Here is an 18,789-nt window from a genome sequence, read left to right as displayed (position 1 = left end):
GAGTGATTCTCTGTGAAGCAACTTATCTTCAAAGGGCTGGATATTCTGTAAAATATAACTTTTCACAACAGTTACAAACAAGACACAAGCAAATGGAAGGTGATAGAGGCTGTGGTGCTTTTAGCTTGTAAATCACCAATTTCTACTCCTCCCTACATTCCTCTCTCCAAGGCTTTTTAGCAATTCCCTGCTACATCTTACAAAGAACATCTGAAGCCCCTACATATTTACATATTTAGCAAACCTCTGCAACTTTCTACAGGGAATAGCTGATGCCTCTACAGACTGAAATGTAAGCCGTGACACCATAAAAGTCCTAGAGGAAAACATAGGCAAGAAAATATCAGATATCTCACGTAACAATTTCTTCACGGATACATCTCCTAAAGCAAGAGAAATAAAGGAAAAAATAAATAAATGGGATTACATCAAACTGAAGAGTTTCTGCTCAGCAAAAGAAAACATCAGCGAAATGAAAAGGAAACCAACCATATGGGAAAACATATTTGCCAATGACATCACAGACAGGGGACTGATTTCCAAAATATATAAAGAGCTTATATGACTCAACATCAAGAAAACAAACAACCCAATTAAAAAATGGACAAAGGACCTGAACAAACACTTCTCCAAAGAGGACATACAGAAGGTCCATAGACACATGAAAAAATGCTCAACATCATTAGCCGTCAGGGAGATGCAAATAAAAACCACAATGAGATACCATTTTACACCAGTCAGAATGGCTATCATCAACAAATCAACAAACAACAAGTGCTGGCGAGGATGTGGAGAAACGAGAACCCTGCTGCACTGTTTGTGGGAATGCAGACTGGTGCAGCCACTATGGAAAACAGTATGGAATTACCTCAAAAAACTAAAAATGGAACTGCCTTTTGAACCAGTGACTCCACTACTAGGATTATACCCGAAGAATCTTGAAACACCAATTCAAAAGAACTTATGCACCCCTATGTTCATTGCAGCACTGTTTACAATAGCTAAGTGCTGGAAACAACCTAAGTGCCCATCTGTAGATGAGTGGATCAAAAAACTGTGGTACATTTACACAATGGAATACTATGTAGCAGAAAGAAAGAAGGAACTCCTGCCATTTGCTACAACATGGATGGAACTAGAGAGAATTATGCTTAGTGAAATAAGTCAGGCAAAGAAAGAAAAATACCATATGTTATCACCTAATACAGGAAAGTAAAGAACAACACAAACAAAGGAACTAAATAGAACAAAGAGCAGAATAGCAGTCGATAGGGGGGAGGGGAGAGGGAGAGAAGGGGGATAAGTAAGGGAAGGGTTTAGTCAAAGAACCCGTATAAATGACTCATGGACATGGACAACGGGGAGGGATATGATTGTGGGAGAAGGGGTGGATTGGGTGGGGGAGAGAAATTGGGGGAAAAGGGGACAACTGTAATTGAAAAACCAAAAATAAATAAATAAATAAAGAGGCTTAGAAGTTCCATGATCTGTTTGTAAGCTGGATACAGTGGTGTAATTCAGTCCAAGTCTGAAGCCCTTAGAAGAAGGAAAGCTGATGGCGTAAGTCCCAGTCCGAGGGCGGGAGAAAATGAGATGAGACATACAGTTCAAGCAGTAAGACAGGAAATAAAGGGGTAAATTATTCCATCCTCTACTTTGCCTTCTATTCAGATCCTCAACAGATTGGATGATGACAACCCACAGTGGGGAGAGCCATTCACTGCACTTTACTGACCCCACTGGTTCAAATGCTCATCTCATCCAGAAACACCCTCACCAACACACCCCAAATAATGTTTAATCTGGGCTTCTCACAGCTAGTCAAGATGACATTAAATTGACCATGGCAACTAGTCTTAAAGCCCATCTTCCACTTTTGAAATCTATGGCAAAAAATTTAACACCAGGAAACTTGTAACCCCTCCTCCCAAATATATTAAAGTAGAAGATAGAGTGATAGACATTTAAATCTGGAAGAATTCCCATGGGTCACAGGCTGGGTAATATAAGTTTCTCTGGTATTTATTCTGGTCAGATGCAGTAAGTTCTCTGTCTTAGAATCACGTGTCAAAGCAAACTGACCTAAATGACCACTGTGTTTGCTGAAGTACGTTAGCTAGGTTGACACATGCCTCATAGGGAACAGTCCAGAGGCAGGCAGGGGCACAGCGGGTGTGAACAGCTCTGTTCCTTGAGGTCATCCAAGGACTAGGTCCAGCTAGAGCTCTTCTCCAGGATGTTTTTCCGGTCTGCAGAGAGCAATCTGGCTCCAGCACCAAGACCTGGCCTCAGTACTTAAGAGAAGAAGGAGGAAGTAAAGGAGGAAACTGCACACTGGTCTTCAATCACTCTCTCTGAAATGTAGTCATGAGCCCCTACTTAGCTGTACTTTTTGAAATCCTGTGGCATGGCCGTAAAGTGGGAGGCAGGTCTGTTATGAAAAGGAAAAAGGGGGAGAGGTACAGGGTGATGAGTAGAGCCTCTTTCACAATTCCCCCTCCACATGCAAAAGCCTAATAATGTGAGATTAAGATGATGTGGTTGGGACCAGTCAGAAACAGGGATAAAATGACCGGTCAAAATTACTTTATGTTTCATTTTCAGATATAATATAGGAAACTTATTGAAAGTAGAAGTCAGCAGTAAAACAGGCCCCCATACCACAGATCCTTCTTTCTCAGTGTTGTTGAAATGTGTCTCTTGCTTTCCACTTGAAGACACCACCTAGCACTTGTCAATATCATTCAACACAAGCCAGTGGCTTCCAACAAGTCTCTCTGATTCTTGGCCCCCCCCCACGTCTAATCTCAGGCTTCTCATATATAGCCTTAATTATGTTAAGGTATGCTCCCTCTATTCCCATTTTGCTGAGTGTTTTCATCATAAATGGGTGTTGTCCTTTATCAAATGCTTTTTCTACATCTATTGATATGATCATTTCATTTTTGTCTTTCATTTTGTTTAGGTGATGTATTATATTTATTGATTTGCGAATATTAAACCATCCTTGCATCCCTGGAATGAAGCCCACTTGACCATGATGTATGATCTTTTTGATGTATTGCTGGATCCTGTTTGCCAATATTTTATTGAGGATTTTAGCATCGATGTTCATCAGTGATATTGGCCTGTGGTTTTCTTTCTTTGTTGTGTCTTGACCTGGTTTGGGGATTAGGATAATACTGGCTTCATAGAAAGAGTTTAGGATTTTCCCCTCTTCTTGGATTTTTTGGAACAGTTTGAGGAGGATAGGAGTTAGTTCTTCCCTGAATGTTTTGTAGAATTCGCCTGTGAAGCCATCCGGTCCAGGGCTTTTGTGTGCAGGGAGATTTTTGATTACTGTTTCAATTTCCTTCTTTGTTATTGGTCTGTTGAGACTTTCCACTTCTTCTTGATTCAGTTTTGGAAGGTTGCATGTTTCTAGAAATTTGTCCATTTGTTCTAGATTGTCAAATTTCTTGCCATACAGTTGTCTGTAGTAATTTCTAACTATCATTTGTATTTCTGTAGTATCAGTTGTGATATCTCCTCTTTCATTTCTGATTTTGTTTATTTGGGTCCTCTCTCTTTTTTTCTTGATTAGACTGGCTAGAGGCTTGTCGATTTTGTTTATTTTTTCGAAGAACCAGCTCCTAGTTTTGTTGATCTTTGGATTGCTTGTTTAGTCTCTATGTCATTTAGTTCTGCCCTGATCTTGATGATTTCGTTCCTTCTTCTTGCCCTAGGCTTTGTTTGTTGTTGTTGTTCTAGTTCTTGTAGCTTCGGGGTTAGGTTTTTTATTTGAGATTCTTCTATCCTTTTCAGATATGCCTGTATTGCTAGGAACTTCCCTCTCAGGACTGCTTTTGCTGTGTCCCACAGGTTTTGGGCTGTTGTGTGCTCATTATCATTAGTTTCTAGAAATTTCTTGATTTCTTTTTTGATGTCATTGTTAACCCATTCATTATTTAATAGCATGTTATTCAATCTCCATGAGTTTGGGTGTCTTTGGTTTTTTCTCTGAGGTTGATTTCTAGTTTCAAGGCATTGTGATCTGAAAAGATGCTTGATATGATTTCAATTTTCTTGAATTTGTTGAGGCTTGTTTTGTGACCTATCATGTGGTCTATCTTTGAAAATGTCCCATGTGCATTTGAAAAGAATGTATATTTTGCTTCTTTGGGGTGGAAAGTTCTATATATATATCAGTTAGGTCCATATGGTTTAGTGTGTTGTTCAATGCCTGTATATCCTTGGTATTTCTTTGCTTTGATGATCTGTCTATTGTTGATAATGGAGTGTTGAAGTCCCCTACTATGAGTGTGTTGTTGTTGATATCCTTTTTGTGGTCTTCTAGTATTTGCTTTATGTATTTGAGTGCTCCTATGTTGGGTGCATATATGTTTATCCAAGTCATATCTTCTTGATGGATTGTTCCTTTAAGTATTATGAAATGTCCTTCTTTGTTTCTTTTTATTGCCCTTGCTTTGAAATCCATTTTGTCTGATATGAGGACTGCTACCCCGGCTTTTTTTTCCAGTCCGTTTGCTTGGAATATTTTTTTATATCCCTTTACTTTCAGTCTGTGTAAATCTTTTTTTTTTAATGTGTTTTATTGATTAAAATATTACATTTGTGCCAATTTCCCTTCCCTCTGCTCCCCTCCACCCGGTGGCCCCCCTCCCTCCAGTTGTCCCCCCCTTTTAGATTATGTCCATTAGTTGTGCATACAGTTCCTCCCAACCTCTCTCCGTCTATTCCATTCCCTCCTACCATGATCCCCAATTCCTATATCATCTCCCTCCCTCTCCCCACTCCCCCTCCCTGTTGACCTCCCCCCAATATGCTTCCCGTACCCACAGTTCCTTTTCCACTCTCGTTGCCTGTTTAGTTTGCCTTTGTTTCATCTCCCTAGCTTCTGTTTTTTAAACCAGTCCCTTTAACATCTCATATAACAGTGGTTTGGATCTAATGAACTCTTTCAGTTTTATTTTGTCCTGGAAACACTTTCTCTGTCCTTCTATTCTGAATGACAATTTCGCTGGATAGAGTATTCGTGGTTGTAGGTTTTGGATTTTCATTACTTTGAATATTTCTTGCCAGTCCCTTCTTGCTTGTAGGGTCTCCCTTGAGAAGTCAGCTGATAGTCTAATTGGGACCCCTTTGTACATAATTCTTTTCTTCTCTCTTGCTGCTTTTAAGATTCTCTCTTTATCTTTAATTTTTGACATTTTGATTATAATGTGTCTTGGAGTGGTTCTCCCTGGGTCCAGTCTCTTGGGAACTCTCCTTGCTTCCTGGACCTGCAAGTCTATTCCCTTCCCCAAGTCTGGGAAGTTCTCCTTTATTATATTTTCACTCAATTTTTCAAGTTCTAGTTCATCTTCCTCACTCTCTGGCAAACCAATGATTCTTATGTTGGGCCTTTTATAGCTGTCCCAGAGGTTTCTGATCCTCTCATTGTTGCTTCCCATTTCCTCTCTCTGCATTGGTTGACTGCTTGTTCCTTCTCCATATTCCAGTTTGTTGAAATGAACTCTGGATTTTTTTCCCTCACCATCTGTCTCGTATGTGGTTTTGTTCCTTTCGTTATGAATGTTTTTCGCTTCTTTCTTATCTTTTTCCTGCTCTTTTGTGAATTCTGTAAGCCACCTGATAACAATGGCCCAGAACTGAGCCTCTGACAGGTTTCTTATCTGTTCATCTGTCAGGTTCTCTATCTGTTGCCTGGTGAGTTGTGTCACCGGGATTTCTATAGTTGTCTGCCTCATTTTGACAGATGCGTTTTGTTTTCTTGGGCTGGCTATAGGGGGCAGGGGGCAGTGCCTGTGTACGCGTCACAAATCAGCGACCGGCGCCTGTCTGCGACCTATTTCGGAGCCCTGTGGTGCTTTCTTTGGGGGCGGGGGTCCAAGATGGATTCACACAGTTATTCCGCTAGGAGACCGGGATCCGTCCTCCCGCCCCCCTGGGCCTCACTGTTCAAGGCGATGCGGTGGCTGCTTTCCCCAGCGCTGGGGTCGTGCACTGCCAGGGGCTTGACTGCCGCCGGGATTTTTCTCAGGCCCCGCCGCTGTCTCAGGTGAGACCGCAAACAGCACTGCCCTCTTTAACTCTTACCTGCCCAAATGGCACCGCTGGTTTATAACTTCATATGTTGGGCTTCCGTGTAGTTTTATTTTCTGGAATTTCTAGTTATCCTTTGTTTTGAAGTAGTTGTATTCCTCTCTAGTTGTAGAGGGAGACCTAGCGTGTCCGTCTAAGCCTCCATCTTGGCCGGAAGTCCTCTGTAATCGTTTTTTTTGTTGTTGTTTTTTTTTTTTAGAAACATTTCTTTTAGTTCAAAACAATGTTATGCAACTGCCTGTCAGCATGTGTGTGTTTATAGATTTTGAATTTTTTTTATCCCAGAAGGTGAAGGGTGTGTGGGTGCTGTGGAGTCTCCAGAGCAAAGCAAATCTTTTGTTTTGAGGTGTGTTTCTTGTAGACAGCAAATATGTGGATCCTGTTTTCTTATCCATTCCGTTACCCTATGTCTTTTAATAGGAGCATTTAATTCATTTACATTTAAGGTTATTATTGATGTGTATTTATTCATTGCCCTTTGTACCTCTGTTCCTCTCCTCTCTTGTTCTTTTCTTCTTTTTTCTTAGAACACACCCTTTAGCATCTCTTGCAATGCTGGTTTGGTGGAGATGTATTCTTTTAGCCTTCTTTTGTCTGGGAAACTCCTTATTTCACCTTCAATTTTGAATGAGAGTCTTGCTGGGTAGAGTATTCTTGGTTGTAGGCCTTTGTTTTTCATTGCTTGGAATATTTTTTCCCATTCCCTTCTGGCTTGTAGTGTTTCTGCTGAGAAATCTGATGATAGTCTTATTGGAGCTCCCTTGTATGTTGTTAGCTGTTTTGCTCTTGCTGCTTTTAAGATTCTCTCTTTGCCTTTTAATGTTGCCATTTTAATTATGATGTGTCTCGAAGTGGGCCTGTTGGAGTTCGTCTTCATTGAGACCCTCTGTGCTTCCTGTACTTGTATTACTCCTTGTCTCATTAAGTTAGGGAAGTTTTCTATCATTAGCTTTTCAAACAGGTTTTCTATTTCTTGCTCCTCTTCTTCTCCTTCTGGAATTCCTATGATATGGATATTATTATGTTTTATGTTCTCCTGCAGCTCTTTTAAAACCTCTTCATTCTTTTTCAGTCTTTTTTCATTTTGTTGCACTGTCTGGGAATTTTTTTCTATGTTGTCCTCCACTCCCTGATCCAATCTTCTGCTTCCTCTAGCCTGCTTTTAATTCCTTCTACTGTTTTCTTCAATTTAGAAATTGTATTCTTCATTTCCTCCTGGTTCTTATTGATAGCTTCTATGTCCTTCTTCATGCTGGTGTAATTCTCAATAAGTTCCTTGTATTTTCCCTGGAGTTCCTTGTAGTTTCCCTGGAGCTCTTTGTAGTTTTCTTTGAGCTCTCTGATCTCACTGAGGTTCCATATAATCCATCTTTTGAGTTCCATGTCTGATCATTTGCTTCCTTCTATATCACTTAGCAATCTTTCTGGGGATTCTTTCTTTCCTTTCGATGGGGAGTTGTTTCTCTGTCTATCCATTTTTGTGATTCTTCTTGTTGTTGTTGCTTCTTAGATTGATCTGCACTTCCTGGATCTGCCCCTGGTGGCATCAGGTTGTGTACCAGTCTGGGCCTAAGCAGCCTGTTGGAGACTACCAGAGATCTGCTTTTTTCTGTCTCCTTTAGTTGTTAATCTATTCAATCTGTGATCAGTCATCAGGCTTAAGGACTGAGGGTAGGGCAGCTTAATTCCTGTAGGCAGGGCTTTTGCTTTCCTTCAGGCTGATTCCACTTGGAGAGGAATGGTCTGCCTGCAGTATGGTGAATGAGTCAGCACCAGGACCTGTTCAGCTTCTCCCTCAGTTCTCCCCTAAAAGCTACCACACCAAATTCTCCCCAAGCATCTCCAGTCCTCTCTGCCTTCCCTCTGCTTGAGCCCAGGGTAAGTGGGTGCTAAAATATTTTCATACGTGATCTGCTTAAGAGCTCTTTTTTTTTTCTTCAGCCGTTTCTCTCAGGCCAGCAAGAAACCCTGTGGCTTTTTGCTTTTCACAGCTGGATACTATTTCACTTTTCACTCTGGTACTGTAGGCTGGGAAGCCCAGCTGGGGGTTTAGACCCTGCCCTTCTCAGAGGGGGACTCCTGGCTGCTGAGCTGTTTCTCAGTCCCTTCAGTTGCCATTGATGGGAGCCCAGCCAGCCCTTTCTCATCTCCGCACTTCCTACCGGTCATGTGATGAGGTGGCCTTTTCTGTCTCTCCGTGGTTATAAGACTTCTCTCCAGCTAGTGTTCAGTTGGTTATTCCAAATGAATTCTCCACAATTAAGTTGAAAGTCCATAGTGGTCCTGGGAGGAGGTTAGTGTAGCTTCCACTTACTCCTCCGCCATCTTGAATCTCCCCTATATGCAGATTTTAAAAAATAAATATACACTAGGCCCTCCATAGTCCCTGGTTTAACATCCATGGATTCAACCAACCTCAGATGAAAATTATAAGCAAGGTCTTAGAACAAAATCCTTGTGGATATCAAGTGACAACTAAGGAGTCAAAAGTTGTGTGCAGATGTTCAACCATAGAGGGGTGGTAGGGGCTGTTTAAGAACCAACTGTATATGCACTAGCTATATACACACACACACACACACACACACACACACAACACACACACGTATACACATCTATAGAGAACAAATAGAATATATTGCTCTTAACTGTAGAAAAATAGACTGATAGATAATGTAATCTCCTACTGGCTCTGTCTCTCTGGAGAACCCAAATATTTTGAGTACATTTAAAGAACAAAAAATGTAGGCATCTTTACAAGTGAATCATTTGAATAATTTTGCCTCACAAAAATTTTTGACTCATAAAAAAAAGATAATAATACTTTTATTGACATGTCTTTATCTGTTTGTTCTACTTTCCAAGAAGTCACTGATTCTCAAGAACAATTAATTTTACTCTTTAAATGAGAGAATAAGAATATTCCAATACATTTTTTAGTAGGAAGAGAAAAATAGTATTAAATAGACAGGGAAGAAATAAAACCAGTAGTAAAAAATTTTTTAAAAAATCAAAAAACCTGTATGTCTACAATGTATGACCATATGGGTTCATGATGACAGGCTGGAGATGTAGGTGTGTGCCTAGCCCCAGAGGCTCATGGGAGGGGGGACAACTTGACACCTGTTTGGGATGCTCCTCTCTAAAGAGGCAGCAGAGTCATTGTCCAAAATCTTGAAACTAGAATCAAGAATCTGCTTTGCTCCTGCATTTTCAGTGTGCTTCTAATCTGGCAGGAATATACCTTCCAGAATCTTTGGATTTGAACTCATTGGTAAATTATTTCTGATTCTGTCTTTTAATGTTATGTCTAGAATTTATCTGCTTTCCATTATATTTAAAATCATTGTCCCAAATCACCTGTGCCTTCCCACCTCCCTGTCAGTAGGTGTTAGGCATTTGGAGGTTAACCCTCTTATCCTTACTAGGATAAGTCTATTTCCACTGGATTTTTCATAATTCCTTATTATTTACCACAACATAGCTACTTTCAGAAGCCCTGGCTGGTTTGGCTCAGTGGATTGAGTGTCGGCCTGCGAGCTAAGTGTCGCTGGTTCGATCTTCCAGTCAGGGCACATCAGAGAAGGAAAACTCTGACTCCAAAAAACCTCCGCTGCCTTGCGGCATACCTCTTCAGGGGAAAGGCTAAGGGAGTAAACCCCAACAGAAAATCCGGAGCCGGAGTCCCTAAGGCGGTTTGACGTTGTAGTCAACACCGGCAACTCCTGTGGCGCACCTGAAGCCAAGCTGTATTGACTCCGTCTTTCCCTTGGACCCTTCAGCTGCGAAGAGAGGGGGGATCTGCTGCATGGGCAACAGCAGACCCTCCATATCACCCTGCCCAGGCTCTGTAGCTTCAGCTTCACTGGAGAGGACACTCCAGCGTCATCGCAAGATGTCGATTCAACACGGGAGGAGACAGATACCGTGTCACTCCCGAGTCGGACTGCACAACCATTCTCGGCGGTGCAGATAGACTCTTAAGAAGCTACACCATCGTCTCTCGAGACAGACGGCTGCCGACGACGATAACAACAACCAACAACAGAAGCTAGGAATCGAAACAAAGGCAAACTAAGTAGGCAATGAGAGTGGGAAAGAATTATAGGTATGGGGAACATTTTGTGGGGAGGTCAGTGGGGAGTGGGAAGGAGGGAAAAGGAGGGAGATGGTACTGGAATTAAGAAACATAGTAGGAGGGAGTGGAGTAGACAGGAAGATGTTGAGAAGAACTATATGCACAATCAATGGGCATGGACTAAGTGGTGGGGATAACTGGAGGGAGGGGTGTCACTGAGTGGAGGGGGACAAAAGGAAAAGAAATTGGGACAACTGTCACAGCATTATCAATAAAGCATATTAAAAATAAAAATAAACTCTAACCCCCACCAAAAACATACAAAGAATTGGTTTATAATTTTAAAATAATGACAGTACAATATTTTGGTTTGTACAAAACCAGGGTTAAATAATTTAAACTCTCTGAATTTCCCATACTGGTTTTATGAGTTAAGTAAGTCACCATTGTTTCCATAACTTTATATGTGTGTGTATGAACATGTATGTGAATATATATGAACAAATACATGGAATGATAATAACAGATGTCTTTTTTAGAGTTTAATTATGAAATTCTAAAACAGCTACAAATCACAAGGATTTAACATGTTAACTAAAATTGAAATTTCCAAATCCCAATGGTAAACTGATTTTTAAAGGTTCTCTGTTATATCAAAATCTCTTTATCTTGGAATTAAGCTCTTCTTTTCTAATAACTATAATAACTTTAAGACCTTATATAAATGATTGAGTTAATTAATAAGTAATCTTTGGATGCCTGGACAGATCCTAAGTATGAGAGAAGATACAAACCACAGTCAATGAACATAATTTTTTATTCTTATTTCTTAGAATGGCACTGTCCTTATCATCCATAAATTCAGGAAAGTGGAGAGAACTAATGGAATTCTAAAACCAAAATAATCAAAGCTCTCAGAAACCCCCTCAATATCCATGGCCTAAAGTATTATCCTTGATGGCAACAAGATCCATCCCCTCTAGGATCCACAAGTTATCTCCTTCTTGAATTAATAATGGATTACCTGACATATTTCAAAATAGTTCTAATCCAAGACTCTACTCCTATTACAAGCTAATATGACTAACTACCACTGGGAACTCACACAAAACCTCCAGCTTGATCACCAACAGGTACAAGCTGCATTTTTAAAAACTTAAAAATATATTTTTAAAATTTATTTTTAGAGAGAGGAGAAAGGAAGGAGACAGAAAGGGAGAGAAATGTCATTGTGCCAGAGAAACATCGATCAGCTGCCTCTCGCACGCCCCCAACCAAGGACCTGGCCCACAATCCAGGCAGGTGCCCTTACCAGGAATCGAACCAGTGACTTTTTGGTTGGCAGGCTGGAACTCAAACCACTGAGCCACTCCATCCAGGACAACAAGCTGCATTTTGAAAACATTGACCTAAGATGCCTCTGTATGATCTTAAATCTGAATGTTTGGTTTTCTGAAAAGGAATTTTAAAAAATCGCCGTTGACCCTCCATGGAAAAGACATTAGGTATGGTTAGCAACTGACACAGCAATAAAACTCTAACGTCCTGATACTCAAGTTCATGTTTCCCAACTTAAAAGATATACATCACTTCATCCTGGCCTCTGGACAGCCATTCCATTGGGTTACTCAGCAGGATTCTTGGGAATCTTCCAGAAACTGCTGACTAAAAGTGGACAGTTTCTGCCCAACGTTAATTTCTTGAGTTTCAGCAGCCTTTTTCTTTCTCTACTCTACTACTAATCTTGCTTATGATTGTACTTGACACCCTCCAGTAACTGACTAAAAGATTTTTCAATATATCCTATGACTTTTGACCCTCTATGATCTTCTCCCACTTAAGAGAAAACAAAATCTGGTAAATTCTGATAGGTTTTTCTGAGATTATAGCCACTGCTATGAATTTAACTGAAGATAAAAATTAACCAATTTTTATTTAAACACTTTAGAACACTGATTTTCAACCTTTTTCATCTCATGGTACACATAAATTAATTACTAAAATTCTGCAGCACACCAAAAAATATTTTTTTGCCCACCTGACAAAAAAAAAATAGGTATAATTTTAATTCATGCACACTGGATGGCTATTCCTGTGTTGGCTTTTGTTATTTTTTAATTTGACAATCTAAAGGAAAAGAGGTCAGTGCCCCTCACTAAATAGTCAGGTATTGCATGTTTTAAAAATTCTTGCAGCACACCAGTTGAAAATCGCTGCTTCAGAAGGTGCAATTCTTTTTATAAGCCTCTTCTGTTTCATAAGTTTCCCTCACATTGTTAATCCCAAACTTTGGTCATTTTGAAATTGACCTCACATCAAAAAATGCTTCTCCTGAGGTCATTACAACCCTATCAGCAAAACCTAGTCCATAAAGAATGAAAACTAATATTGGGGTTATGCCTATCTACGATTGTTTGTTCTCTCCAGAAACACTCCTTATGAGAACTGTTGAGCTCCACTCATGATATCTGCCCATTCCAAGGGACATATAATTAGCTCAAACAAAATGATATTTATGCATCTAATAGTCTGTGCCCCATTAGTATACCATTTCTTAAGTGGACATCAGACTTATAGTCACCTGCCACACATTAACTTTTCCAGTATATTTGAGGTAATTTAAAACTACCACCTCTGCTGTGAAACCTGTTTTCCTAAAAAGAAGAGGCAGCCACAGATGAATTTTGGTAACTTCCAAGAAAGTTAGCTGACTCTTCAGCCACATTCTGTGAGCAGCAGTTTCCACAATGGTGGAAGAGGTGGTCCAAAATCTGTTTCTCCCACTCTTTACCCCACCCAAGAAAATGTCCTTCAAGTTCTTATTTTTCCATTAATGGTTTGGACTGTTTACCAGATTTTTCCCAGTTGGATGTGTGGCTTCGGAAGTCTCTTCATTTTGCAGACTTGTGTTTTTCCATTTCTAAATAGAGACATGGGAGACTGGCTGTCGTAAGTACCTTCCAAGGTGAAGGGGAAATACTTGAGACCATAAGCTCCAGTTGATCTAAGTTACTAACCTAAACTTTGAGCTGAGATTGCTCCAGCCACCACCTGTTTGCCTAAAGCTTTGTGCCTTTGGATGTTGCTTTCTGGCCCTTCCTCCTTGGTGAATTAAAGAGAATTATAATGATTGTGATTTGAGTGTACTAAGGGGTTTCAGGATAGTGCCAATGGCAAGGAATAGAACACTAGATTGGGAGATATAAATAATGAGGAATACTGACCTTGGATTCAATACATTCAGTAAATATACACATCTCAAGCGTACAACTGGATGATTTTTGACAGGACATACACCTCTGCAACTCAAAACTCCATCGGGATACAGAACAGCTCCATCATCCCAGAAAATTCCCTAAACTCCCCTTCACAGTTAATCCCTGGCTCCCATTCCCCCCAGGGCAACCACCATTCTGTTTACAGCCTTCTTTTAATTTGATAAAAATATTTTCAACTTGTGGGTTATTTAGAGAAAGTGTGGATGGTGAGGTGGCAGGACCAGGACTACATTGAGGCTCTCCATGGAGAGAAGCTGAGGGCTTCTAAGGAGAGTTTATTCTGCATGATTTTTAAATCAAATCAAATTAAGCCTTTCCTCTCCCCCACCAGCTGTCAGAGTCTTCTCCACTGGGAAGAGAGGATTTGTTTAATTGCTTTGTTCTTTCCTTATTGACTTGTTTGTTTGATCTGACCCTCCACCCAATCTCTCTGTTACGAATTTTAACAACTTTTTGTCTAAGAGAGAAACTTGAGCTATCTGTCCAAACTCCAAAGCTTAGGTTCACTCCGCCCCGCCTCCCTGCCCTGGAAGACCGCGTTAGGGCTTGCAGGTCCCGCCCCCCCCGCCCCCCCCGCCCCCCCCCCCACACACACACCTCCCCGAAGTCGCGGTGCCCCCACCCCTGCCCACGCTCCCTTCAGCTCCACTGCCTGACCTTTGAGCCACCTAGAAGTCACCAGCCCAGCCTCCCGGCCCTCTCACTAGAGAAGAAAGGTCTGGCGACACCCAAGGTAAACCTACTCAGTCTGGTCTTTTCTGGAGACAGCGGCGGGAAGGACAGCGACTGCCCTTAGCCTACCCTCCGCCTACCCGGAGACCTGCGCTGAGCACCAGGTGAGCTCGACCTTCAGTCTCCCAGGGCCTTGCTGTCAACTGAGGCCGCAGCGGAGCTACCAGAAAGTGCGCGGTGGCCCCTCCGCTCTGCACAGGTACCCGGGTGTATGTAACGAGAGCCACGTACCCGCTCCCCACACCGGCCTTGCTTCGCCACTCATTTTCAATCACAACCCCGGCTCCAGAGCCCAGGCAGAAAGGGCACATTTGCCAGCCCCTGGCTTGCAGGACGAGTGAATGTGAGATTAAAAGATGCTTTTGCGAGAGCCCAGTGTCTGATCTTGGGCTTTATAAGCATGAAGGCCTTTGGAGCCTGTGCCAATTTTTAACAGCCAATGAAAATTGTGAATGCTGTGACGCCGGCAGTTGGCATCTGAGGCGGATTAGAGCTGTGTGTTTCTTATTTAAAAATGCGGTTTACTGATGGAAATATTAAACCAAAGATTATTTTCCTCTCCACCCCCTCATTAATTTGCCCAACCATGTGTGGGACCACTTGCTTCAAATCAATAGATACCAGGAAGAAGGATGAAGAGGGGAGATTTTAGTAATCATCAGGACGGAGTTTGGAAAAGAGAAAAGGCTCTTGGAGTTGCGTTTTTTCCTCTCCCGCGTGGGTTTTTTAGGTAATGACTTTACTCTTGATAATTTTTCTTTTTCTTCTCCCTGTTTGTTGGTCAAAGTCTCTGGCCTAAAGTTCCAGCATAGAATGTTCTTGCCCACAGAGTTCAAGACTTCTTGCCAAACTGGCACAGTGCCTTCCTAGGCAGCAACAAATAGCTGAGAGACTGACTGTCAGTTCCTACAAGGGTGCCCAGACAATGTCTTATTTTCCACCCCTTCCATTGTCTGAATTTGAAAATGGATGTTATTTCTAATTTGGTGCATTATCAGTGATGAACATATATTTTAAAATGCAGCTCAGAAAAAATGCAAAGTGGTAAGTCTCTGGCCTTTGAGGGGGTCAAAGAAGTGAATCAATATTAATGGATGGGGAGGGCAGCAGGAGAAGATGACCTGCAGACCCACAGAGGGGCCACCAATGAGGGAGCTGCCCACCCCCTGACCCATCTTAGGGGCTGTGGTGCTGATATAAAGAGCAGCTGTGCCTCCTCTGAGCAGCTGACTCTCTGAGGGTCACCAATGGCAAAGTGTGGTTGCTGAATTCTCTCCCTCCCTGCCTCCCTCTCCCTCTCTGCCTCCCTCTCCCTCTCTCAATAGCTTGAAAAAAGGCCGTGGTCAATTGATGTCTCATGCTATCACCTATCAACTCTGTTATTTTTCAGACACATCTCTTCCTGACACATTGCATATTTTGTTCTGATTTGGGGGAAATGTGCCAAGCCTTTCTAGTTTTAATAAAAATAACTCAATCTGTATGAAGAACTCACCAGAGTCTCAAGACAAATATGATGAATTTGCTCTATGAGATTACATTTCATTTTGTCTCTGTCACCTTCAGTAGATCTCCCCCATGACAATGTCTTCCATTAAGATTGAGTGTGTCCTGCTTGAGAACTGCCGGTGTGGTGAGTCTCCAGTGTGGGAGGAAGCATCCAACTCTCTACTCTTCGTAGATATTCCTACAAAAAGGGTTTGCCGGTGGAATTTGCTGAGCAAGCAAGTTCATCGAGTGACCGTGGGTAAGGATGAAGGCCAGGCTCGGATCCACCCAGCTAGCCACCTTTTCCCTGAGGAGGGGCACTCACATACAGTGTCATTCCCCTGGGACCTTCTTGTTAAAGTGTGCTGAATATGCTTTAAAACGTTTGGATTGTCATGCTATCTGTGTCCTCCCACTATGACCCAGGAGTAAATTCTGGAGGATCAATACTTCCCTCTTTCTCTGTGGGTGAGGGACATCATTCTTCATTGTGTTCTGATAATGAGACATTGTAGGGTCTTTCCTTAACACCTTCAGATAACAGCACTGAAAGCTGGAGACTGCTATCTACCTTTGGTCAGACCAAGGGCTTAATTTAAAAACAAACAAACATGTATATCCTTTCTTTGAATGTCAGACGAAGAGCTTTTGGATTTATAAAGCATCAACCAGGACTATATATTCACTCAACAAAATAGAATTCACAAGAGAATTTCCAGTGCCTTTGCGTGTGGTTCTGTTTATGGCTATGTGATTTCCAGAAGAGGGATTTATGACATTCTGTGGCCCAAGAGGATGGGCTTGGCTGATTAGTCATAAAGAAAAATGTTTCTTGTTTTCATTATTGTGTTCCTGGGAAGAGATACCAGGCACTTATGTAGCACTGGGACAGTCTCTCTCCACCCAGAACTGGGGATCTCAAACTTTTTTTAACGAGAAGGAGCAGGTTTTTAAATTCCCTCAGGAATATGACTATGGCTAGAGACAAAATGACTGACTGCTGTGGTCAGAGGCCATGGGGAGAGACCATGCCTTTCCTAGTCTCTGTTTCCAAGCATGTGCAACCCCCTCCCCAAACAATGGAAAGGGCTCGTGGTGTCAGTGGTAGTGTTAACCAGAGAAACCTTGCTTCTTCTCGTTGATGCAGTAAAGAATTACAGATCAGCATGCGTATTAGCATACATGCAGCTTATTAGTGAATGGGAGAGCAAAAGCAAGGGTGGCCAAAGGCCAGGTGACCAGCATCCATGTGGTCAGAGCCCAGGTGGCCAGAGAGCCCAGAGAAAAGTGAGTGGCCAGAGGCTGGGAGCCCAGGGGCCCCCGTGTGGCAAAAGGGCCAAGAGAAGAGAGTGAGCCCTTTTTTCTGAGGACTTATATAGTTGGTGGGTGGGGGTGAAGGAGTTACATTTTGATTGATGGATGAAGTTGGTGCCAGCTTCCCCCCAGGAGATGTGACTACCCTAAAGTAGGTATATGTGGGGGTCTATTAGCCCAAATCCTTATCTTGCTCTAGACTATTTCTTCATTTTGCATACGTGACGAGAGGCAGGCAGTTAGCCAAAATTGTTTTAGGTGATTTTCTTTGGGCACTGTAATCTCCCTCCCCTTCCATGCCTTGGGATGAATACATAGTCTCAAGGTTTTCCTTTTCCCAGCTAGTGGAGATGATACACACAGATTTTCAAGGGCTTCCCCATTCCTGCACTATCATAGGTTAGTTGTGTTGTTCAGAATGCCTGGCAGCCTTATTGGACCAGGCTCGGGATTACTGGGTCAGCGGGTGAGACACGTCTCCCTCTGCTTTTAGCCTTCTGTATTAAGTTCTTTGTTAGATTGCAATGGTGAGGGCCCTGGCTTTGTTTCCCCTCTGCTACTCATTCGACTGTAACAATAGCTTAGAAAGCTAACAGAAGTCCCAAGCCACAGGCTGGGATGCCTGATGAGAATGTGACTCATCTAATAGTGTCCTGCACATTCCCTGGGATCCTCAGTGGCTCAGATCAACTTCTGAACAGAGCTTTTAGCTGAGAGCTGCTTCCAGAACACCCAGCACCTTGCACTGAATAGGATTTGTTCACCATGACTGCTCACCATGGTAATCAATCCCTACACTTAAAAAAAAAAAAAGAATTTTCCTTATACACGGAAAAAATTATTAAACCCAGAAGACCTAAATTTAAAAATACAAAATACAGTAATACAATGAAGACATGTGACTATTTTATCACTGTATCTACACTTTTATCTGTTATTTTTATCCTGCCTACTTCCAAAAAGGACTTGAGAAACAATTTTTTAAATATGCTTTATGATTATGCTGTTACCATTGTCCCAATTTCTTTTCCCTTTGTTCCCCTCCACTCAGTGACACCCTGCCCTCCAGTTGTCTCCCCTGCTTAGTCCATGCCCATTGGTTGTGCATATAGTTCTTCTCAACATCTTCCTAGCTACTCCACTCCCTCCTACTATGCTTCTTAATTCCTGCACCATCTCCCTCCCTTTCCCCACTTCTCCCTCCCTGCCGACCTCCCCCCATAATGTTCCTCATACCTATAGTTCTTTTCCCACTCTTGTTGCCTACTTAACTTGCCTTTGTTTTGGTTCCTTAGCTTCTGTTGTTGGTTGTTGTGATACAGTTTTCATTTTAATGTTCATAGTTTTGATCCTCTTTCTCCTTAACAAGTCCCTTTAACATTTCATATAACAGTGGTTTGGATCTGATAAACTCCTTCAGTTTTATTTTGTCCTGGAAGCACTTTCTCTGCCCTTCTATTCTGAATGACAGCTTTGCTGGATAGAATAATTGTGGTTATAGGTTTTTTAATTTTCATTACTTTGAATATTTCTTGCCAGTCTCTTCTTGCCTGCAGAGTTCCTTTTGAGAAATCAGCTGATAGTCTTATTGGGACCCCTTTGTACGCAATTCTCTTCTCTCTTGCTGCTTTTAAGATTCTCTCTTTATCCTTAATTTTTGACATTTTTATTATAATGTGTCCTGGTGTGGTTCTCCCTGGGTCCAGTTTTCTTGTAACTCTGTGCTTCCTGGACCTGTAAGTCTATTTTTTCCCCAAGTCAGGGAAGTTCTGCTTCATTATTTTTTCACATTAT

General features: G+C 41.8%; 1 protein-coding gene across 4 annotated transcripts in view; it reads left to right on the top strand.

Moving 5' to 3' along the window:
* The first annotated feature begins 14,113 nt into the window (after positions 1-14,113).
* The window catches only part of RGN (regucalcin), a 45,934-nt gene continuing 41,258 nt past the window's right edge, over positions 14,114-18,789 (top strand). For 2 of the 4 annotated variants that reach the window (XM_090264235.1, XM_090264232.1), the window contains exons 1-2: positions 14,114-14,297; positions 15,760-15,940. In XM_090264235.1, the coding sequence (XP_090120361.1) occupies positions 15,772-15,940 (169 nt within the window). In that variant the 5' untranslated portion in view covers positions 14,114-14,297; positions 15,760-15,771. Of the gene's footprint in view, positions 14,298-14,810; positions 14,924-15,759; positions 15,941-18,789 lie in introns of all 4 variants that reach the window. The other 2 variants (XM_090264234.1, XM_090264233.1) reach the window with 2 other exon arrangements.

This window comes from Furipterus horrens, unplaced genomic scaffold (assembly GCF_987537825.1).
Source record: "Furipterus horrens unplaced genomic scaffold, mFurHor1.1.pri manual_scaffold_17, whole genome shotgun sequence".
Taxonomy (NCBI): Eukaryota; Metazoa; Chordata; class Mammalia; order Chiroptera; family Furipteridae; genus Furipterus; species Furipterus horrens.
This window is presented reverse-complemented; position numbering and strand designations above follow the sequence as displayed.